Here is a 14,935-nt window from a genome sequence, read left to right as displayed (position 1 = left end):
GCGTGTGTCCAACTGGATTGGGACCATCGTAGGCAACTAGGCATTGATCTTTTGTCAAGCTTTTGTTTGGTTAGGGCTTACTGGTAGGGGATTTGACTTTTATTCTTCTCTCAATAACAATCGGTGGCAACAATAATAGTCGAGGATCTTATGTATATACTCTTGTAACTTGTTCGCCAAATAACTAATAAACACAACGTCACTCACTGTCAAGTCGACTTTCAACAAAAAAATTTATTTTCCTCTGTTCTTATCAAATGAAAAAGTAAAAGACCATAAAACCCTGGTTATCCAATCACAAAGAGAACAAGACATGCGGGACTCCATGTGTTTTTCACTATGAAATGATGTTTTGAGAAACTTATTCAAGAAGAACCTTTTTACGAAAGAGTAACAATTTGGCACTAAAAAAATTCTCATGTTATACTTCAAACTTTCTATAATTAGAAAGAAAAATACACTTATGAAGAATGTGAAATAATTTTTTTGAGGTGCTAATAATAGTTCACAAAACTAAACTGAAAGTACTAAAATTGCTACCTTTGTTAGAATGAAATCTACAAAATTGTGGGCTCTTAAAAAACAGAGCCCAAGTTTAGCATTTTAAGAACCCAAACCCACCAAGGATATATGGGCCTGCAATTGACAACTAAGAACTGCCAATCTGCCAGATAACATTTGTGTGAACTGTAAAGTGTTGATCAATTCTCAAATTTTTACAACAATGGTGGCTTGAACTCTAACTTCTTAGCCAATCTATATGGGTCCCAAGGAACATCTATCAGTTCATTTGATTTAAAAGGGGAAGAAAAAGAAAGCGAACAATTGGACATACCAAAAGCGATCAAACCACCTGATGTTGCAGTTATTGGTTATGCCCCGGCACATGGGAGGAGACATCCACTGCCTGTACAGATAGCAAAAGGCACAAAGCAATAAATCAGCTAAGAAAAGAGACGAGAATCCAACTGTGAGTTGTTCGTGAGCAACTGACAACCGTTGATTAGTTTAAGCATTGCGGTGATTCCTGATTTAATCAATTGGTTTCAATCACTCAACCAACTCGTGGACGACTGTGTTTGCAAAAAATTCTTATAGATGTAACAGTCTACCTTCAGTTAATAATTATAGTGTTGCTGCATTTTCTCTTTCGCCTTCTTGCCCTTCTCAAGATCCTTTCCGTCTCTTCCATTACCTCCTCAGCCATATCTACGTCTCCCCAAAGGAAACGAATACAATTACAATTACTTTTTGAGCGTAACAATTATATGCTTACATACGCGTAAAGATACAGCATAGTAAAATTTAATGGATACTGCAAATGCACTTTCACAAAAATACCTGTTTCCTTCTCGCCAAACAAGCAGGAAAAAGCTCCATCAATCTCCTCGTCTGATTCAATAATAACTCTGCATTCCCTTTCCTGCATCATGCATTGTCATCACCTTACGGACCACAATACTAGACACGGTAACTAAAGTGTAACTAATACCCAATGAGTAACGAAAAGACTTTTATGCAGTACATAAGATAGAAGGGAAAGGTTTGTTTCAAGTGCAATAAGAGAAATGACTCAGTTCACACCTATAATTAAGCCAATCACCTTAATGCCAGAAACATGAATAAATCAGAGAGCATACTGTCTCTCTAATCAGCACAAAAGATAGGGAGAACGAGAAACGAAAATTAAAGGCTACCTGTGGAATGGAAGTAAATCTGCTAGGCTTTTGTACTTGCCGGAACCCATTATCGCTCAAGGTAGATGTTTCCACCTTTACAGACTTCCAGCCTCCTCTTTCTGTCTTTGGAACTACAACTGCTTGCACACCAACCTTCGGAGGCACAGCTGAACTGAAATCAAGAGAAGGGTTTTTTAAAGAATGGTGCTACTGGTGATCAATGCACCTCTATCTCAAATAAATAATATAAGAACATTAAATTTCTACGAAACAAATATTGACACTGTCTCTCATACCTTTTAATGGGCTGTGGCTTTCCTTGTAGAAGGGCAGACGCAGGATATGCAGAACCCTGCATTTTCTATGTATAAAAAATTTTCCGGTAACAAATCATAGCCCACGAATGCTTGAGTACGTAAGTGAGACGTAAATGGAAATATTAGTCACCTGTGGTGGAAGTATTGTGGGTACTTCACAATTTTGGGTGGAGGTACTCTGATTCTTGGTGCAAAACAATTTCTGCAAGCAAACAAAGATGAGACAAATGGATTGAATAGCCTCCTACACATGGAATGTTTAATTACCGAAAGTTCAATGGCTCGACAGTAAATGTCTGGAAATAGGAAAGTTCAAGCATTTCTTGTGTCAGGAAAGAAAGAAAAAGTTGGAAGTTTATTAAACACTTGCTCCATCTCATCTCAATGAAAACTTAGGATTTCAAAATCGATGATTTCAAAATGATAAATGTTTGCACGTGTCACAGAGCTCTCCATCATATAAATCTAACAGACCTGCATTTCCTTGATGAAGGAGTCATGCAGCTTGTTTTGTGATTTCAGTAAAGCTGCTTCAGTGACTCCTATCTTTTCTGGTAAAGCTGAAAGCACCAAGAAAATCTCCTGTAATTTGTCTTGATAGGTATTTTTGCTGACTTCTTCAGAAATAGACTTGATGCCTCCGTCAAGGCTAGTTTTGAAGTCTTCTTGCCCCTTAATCTGCTTCACCTCATATCAGTTTAGTTAGAAAGTCCAGAATCATGGATGCGTGAAGCAACTAAGCTGTAGACTTTATGTGGGCGCCATTACCGTTAAGTGCAATGAATTATCTTGCGCCATCAACTTCTGCCGCATTGCTTCCACTGAATTAAAATTGAAAAAAGTATAATAATATTTGAAGTTAATAGGATCAGAAACTTTTGACACCAAGTGCAGTCGAGATCAGTTTTTCCAAAATATATTTTCCCATTAACAAGTAATATGTAAGTCCTATCGCTCAGAATGTTCTTTATTTAAAAATGTTAGTAAGTTAGAACAATTTAACACTTAGAATAATGAGAGCATGGAACAAATAAATTAAATTTAAGCTGAGCAATTCAACTTCAAAGCTTTAGATAATATATTTTCTCTTCAGCTCCTATATATTCAGTATGTAGAGGAATAGATTACTCACTCTCCATAGAAACTTCCTTCATCCCTTTGTTTACTTGCATTACATCACGCTGGACAGAATCCAAGATCATTCCAAACTTATTTAATGAAGTTTCCATCACTCCAATCCGGTGTTCAAACTCCTCACTATTCTGACCTGCTCAGGCATGTAAGACATTTGGTTTCCCATTAAAAGTCACCGTATGAATAAAGGGCAAGAATTTCATTAGCCTGCTATGCTTACCCAGTTACAAATTAAACGTCACAATCTTTCGTAGTACTTCACACAAACTACGTTACCAATACTTAAAAGCCTTTCTAGACACTATTTAATCGTGTCCAACTTTGGATGAAACTTACATCGATGATCTGAAACAGAAGCGGAACTCCACTTGCGCATGAGGTTGGTGGAAGATCTTGAGATCTGCAATTGACTTTCGTCACGTGCATGACTAATTGGGGGTAAGTAAGCAACTTTCTTCACAGAATTCTCTCGTTCTTGAGAGCCAAACCTCTGCAGAGATAGTATGAACAGAAGTAAGACTTTCGAATGAGAACAGAGTCCAATAATCAATCCAACTAAGTTCTGAGTAAAAGAAATGACAGTGAATGGTATCTACTTCTTTGAATTGTCTGTTCATCAAAATAAAATGATGAAGACACAACTTGAGTTTCTTTTTCTCCACTTCAATAACAAGCATATAAGAGCTTAACACTTGGCTCGAAGCTGAAACGAGAATTAACCTGATCGTTCGTGAGAACATCACACTGAGAGTTCTGAGAGAGTTGAGAAAACATGTTATGCTGAGATGAGAGTCCCTGAGAAAATGACTGCTCTGATGGTTGAGAGCGAAGCTGCGCTGCTTGTGGTCCATTTGGTACAGCATTTGGTCTCCTGCTTAGCAATTTAAAAGAAAAAAAAAAAAAAAAATATATATATATATATATATATATATATATATAAGATATCGATGACAAGATTTCAGGAAAATCCACAGTATTAGCCTAATCACAATTAATATTTTAACTATTTAATTTGTTACGTATTTGCTAGAATTTCACATAAATAGATGTACGTTGCTGTGAGTATATTGGAAAGAAAATGAAATGTTAGATTTTCTTTTCCCATCAGAAAGTGAAATCGATACCTACAACGAAAGGCTTAGTGAAACAAAATCTGTGAATCCAATCATCTTAACCTCTTTCAATTTTCTATATTTTCTCCGTGATCAAACAGAGAGCCAATTAGGACTCGAAGCGACTGAAATTCGTATGGTTCACAGCTCAAAATTTATTTTTCCGAGCATATTACCATAAAAATCAAACAAAAGATACTGTGAATTACAAACCAAACCTAATATTCATAAGAAAAATTCAAAATCAAGCTCAGAGTTTACTCCAATAAGTGAAAATCCTAAGTGATAAGACGCTACAGATTCAAAACTCGATTTTCTAAAAAAAAATTCCTACATTTTTCTCGCGAGCCAAACAGAACTCTCGTGCATGAAAGGATGCAGAACTTAGATCGAACCTAGAGAATTTGTCATCTAAATACAATAAGCAAGCGAAAAATCGAATCTAACAAGCTCGTTAAGTGAAAACTTCATGAAACATTGAAAATTAAATATTTGAACTTCGACATTTCTGAGAATAATTTTCCTGCGTTTTCGAGGGAACCAAACAGAACATTGCGATTGAAATTTTAGAAAACTGATAGCCGAACCTTGTGTGAGGAGGAAGGACCGAGATGGAGTTGACATCGCAGGCCTTGTTGATCTTCAACTTCATTTGCTCGAATCAGTACGATTTTGAGGCCCGTTTGTATGTACGGAAATTGGAGATCGAAACGGAGTTGAAACTCTATGAAGATTTGAAGAGATATCGACCTTTGATTGGCAAAAGACTAACGATCTGACGGTTTGAGATTTTTGAATTTGAAAGACTGCGCCGCAGGGGTTGTGAAGAATCAGAGCTTTGCGAGGGCTACTTCATATTCGCAGCCTGGCGGGAAAGGGATTTGAGAGTTGCCCGGCAGGTTTAATGGGCCGAGATACGATCACAATTAACTGTGGCCCATTATTGATCCAATATTTTAGGCTTATGAGTCTAAAAGCCTTTCGAAATTTGACTAGCTACAGAAGAATGAGGATCATCTTTGTGGGAATTCTAAAGATCATCCAATTATATCTATTTATTGTACATCGTGCGGTAAAAAATTATTATAATTTTTTATTTATTTAAAATTGAATATAAATAGTACTTAATGAAAACTGACTGCACGATGTACGATAAATGAATGTGATTGGAGGATCCGACGAGAATCCTCTCTTTAACATAAGATGCTTATCACGTATTCTAAGGTGCGGACCAAATTTGATCCGTTAGATCAAATATGAGCGGTTGAAAACAAATTCATCAAAATAAGCTTAGAGTGAAACCGACCGTAAATGATCTATCATTAAATCAAAACAGTACCCGATAATAGTTTTAAATTTTCTCAATTTAAACTCTCTCTCTTCTCGAAGACAGTTACCTTCTTAAATTTGTCTATCATTCGCAAAGACAGTTACCTTCTTAAATTTGTCTATCATTCGCCCAAGACTTTCCATCTCCCGCAAGCGATTTCAAACTTCCTTCCCATCATAAACGTCTCTCCTGTTCGAAACCCAGTCGTCTAGAAGAAATCGATGAAGGGCTTAAAATGTCCTCGTCGGGCGTTGCACCTGTTGTAATTGGTCAGTTTCTGCTCCAATATTAGCTACGGTCAGGCTTTAATGAGGTAGTGGCATGCTTGTAAACAAATGGAAGTTTATTTCTAATGAAATTAGCTGACAAAATGGGATATCTGTCAGGGGCGTTGGTTGGAAAAAAAAAAAAAAAAAAGGTTTTGCATGTCGACTTTTTTCCTACTCATGAGGCTTTAGTTTTTGTCCTTATCATATTGTATTTTGTTATTTTCGTTAAATTTCAGGCCTTTTATATTAAATAAATTATAAAATTATTAGATAATTTTTTTTGTTAAAATAAACTTAGTTCAAACTCTCTTTTGAATAGTATTCCATCTTTTTTAATCTATTGTATTAGGCTTTATACTAATAGCCCAAACCGAACGTAAACGAACGTCTCATCCCGCTCATCTCTTTCACTCTCTTGCAACAAAATAAAAAATAAAAATTTCTCCCTCTCTCTCTCACGTCGTCTCGTCGCCGCGAAACAGCCGCCATAGAGTTGGGATCGAAAAGGACTACCGACGGAAATTTTAATTTCTCTAAAATCTGAGGTATAAGTTGGGAGAATTGAAAACCGAGCAAACGGAACCGGAACCGGAACCGTGCCCACCCCACCTCTACAGGTACCCGACGACGACATCTCTTCTTGCATGTATATGTATATATAATATATTCGTTTGAACTTCTTCACAAACTTTTTAGTTATTTTGACTAGTTGCTGAGATTTGAGCGCGAGTCTTAGCGCAACAGAAAAGTTTCTACTTCGTGACCGAAAGGTTTTGAGTCGTGAAAACAGCCTCCTGCGTTGGTTAGGCCACGTACAATAAACCGTTCGGCCTCCTGACCAACCTTGTTATCTTGGGGTCACCCTTTTCTTTAGTTGCTGAGATTAGGGTGATTGTAATTCTGCTCGTGTTCGGTAATTTTTGGACGAATTCTTGGTTATTTTATGTTTTTGTTGTTCTTACGGCTGAGACATTGAATTTCAGTTTTTCTTTTTATATTTTTTGATATTTTGAAAAAGGTTGAATTTTGTGTTATTTTGTGTATTGGTCTGAGAATGTGATATTCTGACAATGATTTGCGAATTTTCTAAGCGTCAACTTTCGATATTGCCCAAGTAACTGCTCTTCACCATCAAAGCTAACAATTTGCTCATATATATATATATACACACACACACACAGAAGCTGAAGCAGAGCCTTCCTGCTACTATACCAATGACTCCGAGTTTCGTATTTGAACCCCCAAGCGATGAAGAATATTCCGATGAAGAGCAAGGTCTTGGCGATGGCAATTTTCAATCCTCATGGGACTTCGCATCTTACTCTCAAATAGTCTCCCAAGACCATGCCCATGGAAGCACCACCTCTGTCAATTTCAAAATTAAGAAAGCTTTGCAGCAGCAACCAATCTCACACCATAACACTGCTGATGAAGACAACGAATCCAACAAACAAGTAACTAGTTGACCCTCTATTTATTCCACTTTATTTGACTACTGAATATTAATTTATTTTATGTAAATTCTCAAACTTTTTCAGTGCAGTGTAGTAAATATCATTGGTTGTTGTGGATTTGTTTAGGAAGATTGTAATCAGCTAGATTCCAGTGATGAAGAAGACCAGGAGGAAGCTTTTAATGATGACCATGCGAAGCCCACTCCAATTCAGGTTAGAATTATAATCCCCTATTATTCTTTTCTCGTGTTTCTTGTTGCTTTAAACCACTTATTATTCTTTCAAACTTGTTAATATCTGTATAGATTTCACTCAAAATGTATTGATTTATAACTCCACTAAAATCCTTTAGATTCAATTCAGTACAACACCCTATAAAAGTTTCAGTCAACTTAGCTGTTGTGGTCCCTAAGTGGGTAGGAATAACGCAAAAATTAATGACACTATTGTACATATTCCATTCATCATCAATAAAGTGTGCTGTGAGACCGTACAATTCATGTTTTGAGTGCTTGTCGAACTGTCGGTGGTAAGAGAAATTTGGGGTGCATTCCATTCTTTCTTCAAACGAGCCTTTGATTGGTCATACATTCTAAAAAAAGTTCTAACAAGAGTCCTCCTACAAGGCACACAAAACAATGGAATTACAACACTATAAACCGATTGAACCCCATATGCTCAACGGTACTAAATGTCGTCTCATTAATAACAATTATCTCTACACAAGCTTTTAAACAATCGGATTTGTTGAACACCTTAGCAACCAACTTTTTACCTCCTTTCTTATCCCCACAGAGAATTTTTTGACTTTTGTTCACATTCTCGGGATAATATCTACATTGTCTCTCAAGATGTTTTTCATGCCAGACTTTCTATTTACACTCGAATCGGCCGCATAGTCAACCAAGTTTCATCCATCTTTGGAAGGAAAAAACATTGATGGTATCAAAATTGATGTGCAATTTAGTAAAGGAGATCATAGCAGATAGAGTGTTAATAGATTTTTTATATGTTGATTATGATGAATATTGTTGCTTGTTAATTTTTTTGGATTATTATAAGCAGACTGAAGACAAAGACAAAGAGGAAGGCGATGATGCTCCTCCTAATGCTGCCGATGACAATAATAAGCCCTTTTTTGCCCCATCAGAGGGAGTTTTGTTTCATGCAAATTCATTTATGGAGTTGAACTTGTCTCGCCCTTTGCTTCGCGCTTTAGAGAAATTGGGCCATACCAAACCCACTCCAATTCAGGTTCAGAATTCTATACCAATGACAGACAATTCATTTCTTGTTATTCTCCCATAAGATGAGTTATACTGAATTATTTGGTTTTGTGTAGGCAGCATGCATACCAGTGGCCCTTGCTGGTCGTGACATATGTGGGAGTGCCATTACTGGTTCCGGGAAGGTAAATTAGTTTGTTGAGATCTCTTTTAACATAGTTACCTAACAGTTGTGGTTAGGGATTGTGCTATTGGTTCTAGTTGGATCAAAATTGTCTTCACATCATAGCTTATTTTCTATTTTGATCAAATCAGTTTATACATTTGTTGTCATTTTTGCACAGACTGGTGCTTTTGCGTTACCAACTTTGGAGAGACTGTTGTATCGCCCCAAGCGGCTGCCAGCTATAAGGGTCCTTGTTTTGACTCCGACAAGGGAACTTGGGGTTCAGTAAGTTTAACATCGTTCAACATTTCTTATTATTGAGTTTATATTAGTAGATTTGGTTCTTATTTAAATGACCATATTTTTTTGTGTGGATATTTTTGATTGCCTATTTCAACCATATGACCATTTTCTATTTGTCAATATTTTTGATTGCCTATTTCATTGTAATTGTATTCTTATTGTTCCTCAGTTCCCTTATTATCTTATTCCTATTTGAAACTTTTATTATTCTTGTCTTCCCTAATTAGTTTTGGATCTTAACACTCTAATCTCAGGGTTCTGAGTATGATTGAGAAACTTGCTCAGTTCACGGATATCAGATGTTGCCAGGCTATTGGAGGGCTTCCAATGAAGGTTTGATTTTTTTTTGCTTTATTATGCCTTATTCTGAGTTTTGTGATTTGAGGCGATAGGGACTCTTGCATATTTTAATATGATGGTAACTGGATTACTTAGTTTTTTTTTCAGACATCACAGAAGTTTCCTTTTCTGGGGAGTAATATTAATATGTCATGTGGCTCATTACATAATGCATCTCTCATGTGGCTCATTACATAATGCCATCTAGTCAACTTCTTTTCATCATTTTTGGTGAAGAGAGTCATTTTCTTACCATGTCGCTCATTACATAATGACGCCATTTTTTTAATCAGGAACAAGAGATAGCCTTGAGATCAAAGCCAGATATTGTTGTAGCTACTCCAGGACGCATTATAGATCATTTACACAATTCTATGTCTGTGGATTTGGAAGATCTTGCTGTTCTAATTCTTGACGAGGCTGATCGACTTTTAGAGATTGGGTTTAGTGCTGAAATTCGTGAGCTGGTATGCTTCTGACCTCTTTTGGTGCATAGATGATAACATTTGAGATTTAGCTGATTTTCTGGAAAACAAAAAACATAATTTATTGTCGTCTTTTTTCAAAGTATTTCAGTTCATAATTTATTGTTTGCATGCTAGATTCGTCTATGCCCCAAAAGGAGACAGACCATGCTATTTTCAGCTACGATGACTACTGAAGTTGATGAACTTGTCAAGCTTTCTCTTACCAAGCCACTACGTCTCTCAGCCGACCCATCTGCTAAACGGCCAGTGGCACTAACGGAGGAGTAATTCGTTTACACTCGTTTGTGCTTTGATAAAACTTTACTGATATATGTTGCAGAATTTGACTCTATAATTCAATCTTTAGCATGTGTATATTAAAAATTCTGTAGGATTGATTACCATTTTGACTGTTGCCATTATTACCGTCATGTAGGGTGGTCAGGATACGACGAATGCGTGAAGTAAATAAGGAAGCAGTTCTACTTGCACTGTGTTCGAAGACATTCACTTCTAGAGTGATCATATTCAGGTTCGTATGGTAACTGTTATCCTCTTAATGAATAATAATTGAGTTTAGTCCTCCTTATATTGGTTGACAACTTGGATATCTTTCATCTATTCTCTGTATAATCATACTTCATCTTCTGGTAGTGGCACAAAAGTAGCTGCGCATAGGTTGATGATATTATTTGGGTTAGCTGGCTTAAAAGCTTCTGAGTTTCATGCAAACCTTTCTCAACCCCAGCGCCTACATGTGAGTAACTTGCCCGTTTGTTTGTCTGGGTTCTTTGTGTAATTAGTTACTGAAGTATTGTTCTATATATGCATATATAATTGCAACATGCTCGATATATGTGATAGTCCCTCGATAATATCTTTACTTCCTTGTTCTAATCCATGGCAATCCTACTTTTTTATTGTTTGTGTAGGCTTTGGAACTCTTTCGGAAGAAGGAAGTTGATTTTTTGATTTCAACTGAATTGATTGCCCGCGTAAGAACTACTACACATTTCTTGTCTGCTAGATGTTAGTGAGCATCTTGTTCACTCATGCCTTTGTATTTTAATCTAGCTCCCTCAGACTTTGGCTGATATTGGGCATTGTACCGATACTTAAGGTCACTACCATACTGCGCCTGCATCTTGTAGGAAATTACACATTCACTATTTAAAAAATTGCTGATTGATTGTGGACTCTCACATAAAGAGATGAGATGGGCAAAACTTAACATGAATTTTTCAGCCAGATTTTATCGGAATATGGTGCCCGTAATAATCTATTATTATACTACGCCACCCCTCATGGAGTCCTCTTGTTAGCCTGCATATGTTATTTTTATCCTATATGCATTTGGTGGGCAAGGGGAGAGAGGGTTGAGGTTCTTGGATTGTGATCTCTTCATCTGTATTTTTACTACATAAAGTATTAAAATGTTTCTACTTTATAGAAATTAATAAATCATTAACTTCTGTAGGGCATTGACATAGATGGTGTTCAGACTGTTATCAACTATGACTGTCCTACAAATCTTTCAAGGTAATGACTGAATCTCTCACCGTTACAATGTGCTCATCATAGTTCTACCCCTAATGTACTGTTACTGCATTATTGCATTTAGAATTTTATTGTTTCTGGTGTGTGCGCTTCTATTCCACTGTATTCTCTTTTGTGCTTCTTTTGACTTCCATCTTTCCTGTTTCTTGGTGCAGCTATGTTCATCGAGTGGGACGTACAGCAAGGGCTGGCAGAGACGGATATGCTGTAACTTTTGTGACAGATAATGACCGGTCTCTATTAAAATCCATTGTAAGGGTTCATATATTTTATTTTATTTTAATTTTCCAGCATCAACCTTTTCATTTGTAGCTATAGAAAACTTATCCAATTACAAACTGATGTTGGCGGTTTCTGTAAAATTATGATTTTAACCTATCTGTTACATGGGGAATTTGATTTTAATAGGAAAAAAGGGTTGGTTCAAAATTGAAGAGTCCAATTGTTGCTGAACAATCAATTACCAAGTGGTCCCGGGTTATTGAGGAAATGGAAGATCAAGTGGCTGCAATTCTTCTAGAGGAAAGGTTTGTGTCTTTCTTCACAGTGGTTTACTTATTTAATTATCGCTTGTGAAACTGTTATAAATTGTGAGCATATGTGCAGGGAAGAACAAGCACTAAGAGATGCTGAAAGGGAAGTAACAAAGGTATTTAGCACTGCCTTCCCTTCGTTGTCTTTTTGTGAGCACAGTCTACAGTCCAATTGCCTTTCATTCTGTAATCATTGCTAGGAATGTTGATGTTATCTGTAATTGCTCTGATTTTATGTTGTGGCTTTTACAGGCAGAGAATATGATAGTACACAAAGATGAAATCTTTTCACGTCCGAAGAAGTCCTGGTTTCAGTCAGAAAATGATAAGAAGAAGGTAGTGCACGCAGCGAAGGTAATTTCTTTTGTTTTGTCAACATTATTTGTTTATTCATATACAGTTTTCTTTTATTTTATTTTTACTGGGGATTCCTTTTGATTTTAACTGACTACGAATTTGATATTTGCAAAAATATCCTTGATATCTCCTCTTTGATGTTTTTTTTATTAAATGGAGCTTATGTTTGGGAAATGGAGCTTATGGGATGTCAATTTCCCACGGTAATTCAGTGGAGACTCTTAAAATGCATGATTCTTTATATATATATATAAGGAAAGGAAAAAGAAAAAACAATTGGCCATTCAATTCTATATGGAAATTAATAATCTTACGGTTGTGGCATTCGGTAAGGAAATTTAGTGGATAGTGGGTTCTTATACAAGTAAACCTTCCCCAATTCTCCTGCGTTTTAGTTCTTTTTGCTGATAGGAGTAAGAAACACTATTTAGTGCTATCTTAGATCTTGAACACGGTCTTAATTTGCATTAAGACGATATTTTTGTACTGCAAATACTTTTTTTTTTATGGGAAGTAACAAAGTACAACATTACATGTGATTTTTTCATCGACAGGCATCCCTTGGAAGAGAAAAGCGTTGTGGAAATGATGTAATCAGTGCTCAGCAAGCCGAAGACATAAAAATGAAGGAAAAGAGGAAGCGGGAGCGTGAGGTGACTATAATATCGCAGCTGAGTCTGACTTTTCAGTTTCTATGTTCAATGGTAGTTTTTTTGTTTAGCATGTAACTTGATCCATCGTGAACAGAAAAATTTGCCTCGCAAGATACGCCGGAAATTGGAAGCAGCTAGAGAAATGTTAGAGGATGAAAATCAGCTCAAAGTAAGTTCTTCTCTCCCACCCCCACTCCCCCCTCTCGAGCACACACAGACACACAGAGAAGTTTCATACACAATTTTTAATAGCACATAATAATCAGTAAGTAAGAACTGCAGGGCAGTGACAAGTTTAAAGAGAAGACAGGAATGCCACTTGTTGACCTTGCTTACAGACGGGCAAAAGCCATGAAGGCTGCACAAAAAACAACAGATGCTGGCATGACTTTGAAGAAGTCTAGCAAGAGATGTAATCTTCCTCCACGAAGAACTCAGTCTAGAACAGATGAGATGCGGGACCTGTTCCACAGTGACATAACTGAAAGGAAGCATAACAGAAAGCTTGGTGGGGCGGGAATGAAGAAGTCCAAGAATTCCTTCAAGAGCAATTCAAGGTATGCAGCTCCTTAGCTTTTGTACATCTTTCTTGCTGTTTCATGTTTGTCCAATCTTTTTTGTTGAGTCTAGGATTTTCATCACTTGAAAACGCACGCATGATTGTAGGTATTCACATGTGTATTTATATTTCTCGTCTTTAATATGAAGCTTCACTCTCTATTGTTTTCGTTGTTCAGGTGCAAACGCAGATAAAGGAGCACAAGAAGCATCTGTTGTGGATGCTCAAGTGTAATGGAGAGCTATATTATGATATGATGCATATCTATCTAATACATTATCCTTTGTTGGAGAGAGGATTATAATGTCTATTTATTTTGGACATGGATTTCGTATTTATGTTAGAACTTGAAAAGTCATCTCATGTATTTTGTGCTTAGTTCCTTTATTTTTTGGGTCTTGAATTATGAGATGCAAAATTTGTCAGATCCCAAGAGCCAGTGTTTTCCGAGGATTCGGATTGATAATGCTTGCTTTAGGCCATGTCTGGCATGCCGTAATACACCGGCGATGCTTGGGATACGAACAGGGGTTTCAAAAAGTCGATGTTGATCCGGAGAGGAATCGGCTCAGTGCCGCAACTCTGCCCGTGTGGACCTCCCTCACTGTACTGGGGGATTGCATCTCAACGATGGCCGTTATCTGGTTCGGATTGGCTTTGATACCTCTCTGAGTCACCAAATATCCCAAGAACTTTCGGCTTTGGACACCGAAGACGCACTTCTCCGGATTGAGTTTCATCTGGCACTTGCAAAGCAAGTTAAATGACTCCGCCAAGTCATCCAGTTTCCTATGTTTTTCTTGAAAACCCTACTTAAAGGGATTTGAGTTTGAGGCAGGCTTAAACCCAAATCCCCTTTAAGTATACTTTCAATATGGTTGAGATACGTTGTCAATATAGGTCATTCGCAAACCCTACACAAAAAATGTGTACCCACTCAAGTCATTCATGATAAGGTAACGGGAAGGCAATTTGAATTTCGAACTTGGATGTATAGGGAAGATCTATGTGAATGAAACTCTATAAAGTTATGGATATGTGAATGAAAATTCTATGTGTTGCATCTGTTGGTGTCTTGAAATTGTGTTTTTGTTTCATGAATATCAAAAATACTCGATGCTCTGTTTAGGAAATAATGATAGTAGCCATGTTTAGTTCTAGAAATAGTCAGTGTTCAGTTTAAGAAATAGTGATAGTATCAATGTTTAGTTTAATAAATAGTGATCGTACTCGTGTTGAGCTTAGGAAATAGTTAGTATTCAATTTAAGAAATAGATATACCAATGTTCATTTTAAGAAATAATGATAGTACTTGTATTTAGTTTAGAAATAATTAGTGTTCAATTTAACAAATAGTTAAAGTAGTAGTGTTCATTTTAAGAAATAATAAAAGTACTAGTGTTCATTTTAATGTATATAAATATTTTTGAGTTTAACTGCTTAATTAATGTTATCCTATTTTATGTTCATATTTGTACTT

General features: G+C 36.6%; 2 protein-coding genes across 3 annotated transcripts; one reads left to right on the top strand and one right to left on the bottom strand.

The window, feature by feature from the left end:
* Positions 1 to 642: 642 nt before the first annotated feature.
* Positions 643 to 5,096, bottom strand: PRD3 (putative recombination initiation defects 3). Of its 2 annotated transcripts, none has more exons than XM_088697634.1 (12): positions 4,830 to 5,096; positions 3,851 to 4,001; positions 3,467 to 3,620; positions 3,129 to 3,263; positions 2,765 to 2,817; positions 2,471 to 2,674; positions 2,127 to 2,198; positions 1,976 to 2,031; positions 1,698 to 1,851; positions 1,342 to 1,423; positions 1,113 to 1,209; positions 643 to 907 (listed from the first exon to the last, which is right to left on the bottom strand). In XM_088697634.1, the coding sequence occupies exons 1-11, from the start codon at positions 4,892 to 4,894 to the stop codon at positions 1,115 to 1,117; spliced, it is 1,221 nt and encodes a 406-aa protein (XP_088553760.1). In that variant the 5' UTR covers positions 4,895 to 5,096; the 3' UTR covers positions 643 to 907; positions 1,113 to 1,114. The 2 variants fall into 2 exon arrangements, with proteins under 2 accessions (XP_088553760.1, XP_068314651.2); XM_068458550.2 differs by having other exon boundaries at positions 1,976 to 2,040; positions 4,830 to 5,024.
* Positions 5,097 to 6,208: 1,112 nt separating this feature from the next.
* LOC137721476 (DEAD-box ATP-dependent RNA helicase 28-like) lies at positions 6,209 to 13,880 on the top strand. The gene is made up of 21 exons (XM_088697617.1): positions 6,209 to 6,458; positions 7,023 to 7,295; positions 7,422 to 7,508; positions 8,361 to 8,549; positions 8,638 to 8,706; positions 8,866 to 8,972; positions 9,245 to 9,323; positions 9,623 to 9,796; positions 9,932 to 10,080; positions 10,233 to 10,328; positions 10,451 to 10,553; positions 10,729 to 10,791; positions 11,274 to 11,335; positions 11,509 to 11,605; positions 11,762 to 11,880; positions 11,960 to 12,002; positions 12,139 to 12,240; positions 12,798 to 12,896; positions 12,991 to 13,065; positions 13,179 to 13,453; positions 13,634 to 13,880. The coding sequence occupies exons 2-21, from the start codon at positions 7,056 to 7,058 to the stop codon at positions 13,647 to 13,649; spliced, it is 2,244 nt and encodes a 747-aa protein (XP_088553743.1). The 5' UTR covers positions 6,209 to 6,458; positions 7,023 to 7,055; the 3' UTR covers positions 13,650 to 13,880.
* The last annotated feature ends 1,055 nt before the right edge of the window (positions 13,881 to 14,935 follow it).

Source organism: Pyrus communis, chromosome 1, assembly GCF_041283825.1.
Source record: "Pyrus communis isolate YQ-2024b chromosome 1, ASM4128382v1, whole genome shotgun sequence".
Classification (NCBI taxonomy): Eukaryota; Viridiplantae; Streptophyta; class Magnoliopsida; order Rosales; family Rosaceae; genus Pyrus; species Pyrus communis.
The sequence above is the reverse complement of the archived record's forward strand: the minus strand, read 5'-3'. Positions and strand labels throughout refer to the sequence as shown.

Coding starts and splice junctions, on each gene's coding strand:
- PRD3 (XM_068458550.2), bottom strand. CDS start 4,894: ATGAAGTTGAAGATCAACAAGGCCTGCGATGTCAACTCCATCTCGGTC. Junction 4,002..4,829: donor GTCCTTCCTCCTCACACAAG/GTTCGGCTATCA, acceptor ATTGCTAAGCAG/GAGACCAAATGCTGTACCAA. Junction 3,264..3,466: donor TTCTGTTTCAGATCATCGAT/GTAAGTTTCATC, acceptor ATGCCTGAGCAG/GTCAGAATAGTGAGGAGTTT.
- LOC137721476 (XM_088697617.1), top strand. CDS start 7,056: ATGACTCCGAGTTTCGTATTTGAACCCCCAAGCGATGAAGAATATTCC. Junction 10,554..10,728: donor CTCAACCCCAGCGCCTACAT/GTGAGTAACTTG, acceptor TTGTTTGTGTAG/GCTTTGGAACTCTTTCGGAA. Junction 12,003..12,138: donor CTGAAAGGGAAGTAACAAAG/GTATTTAGCACT, acceptor TGGCTTTTACAG/GCAGAGAATATGATAGTACA.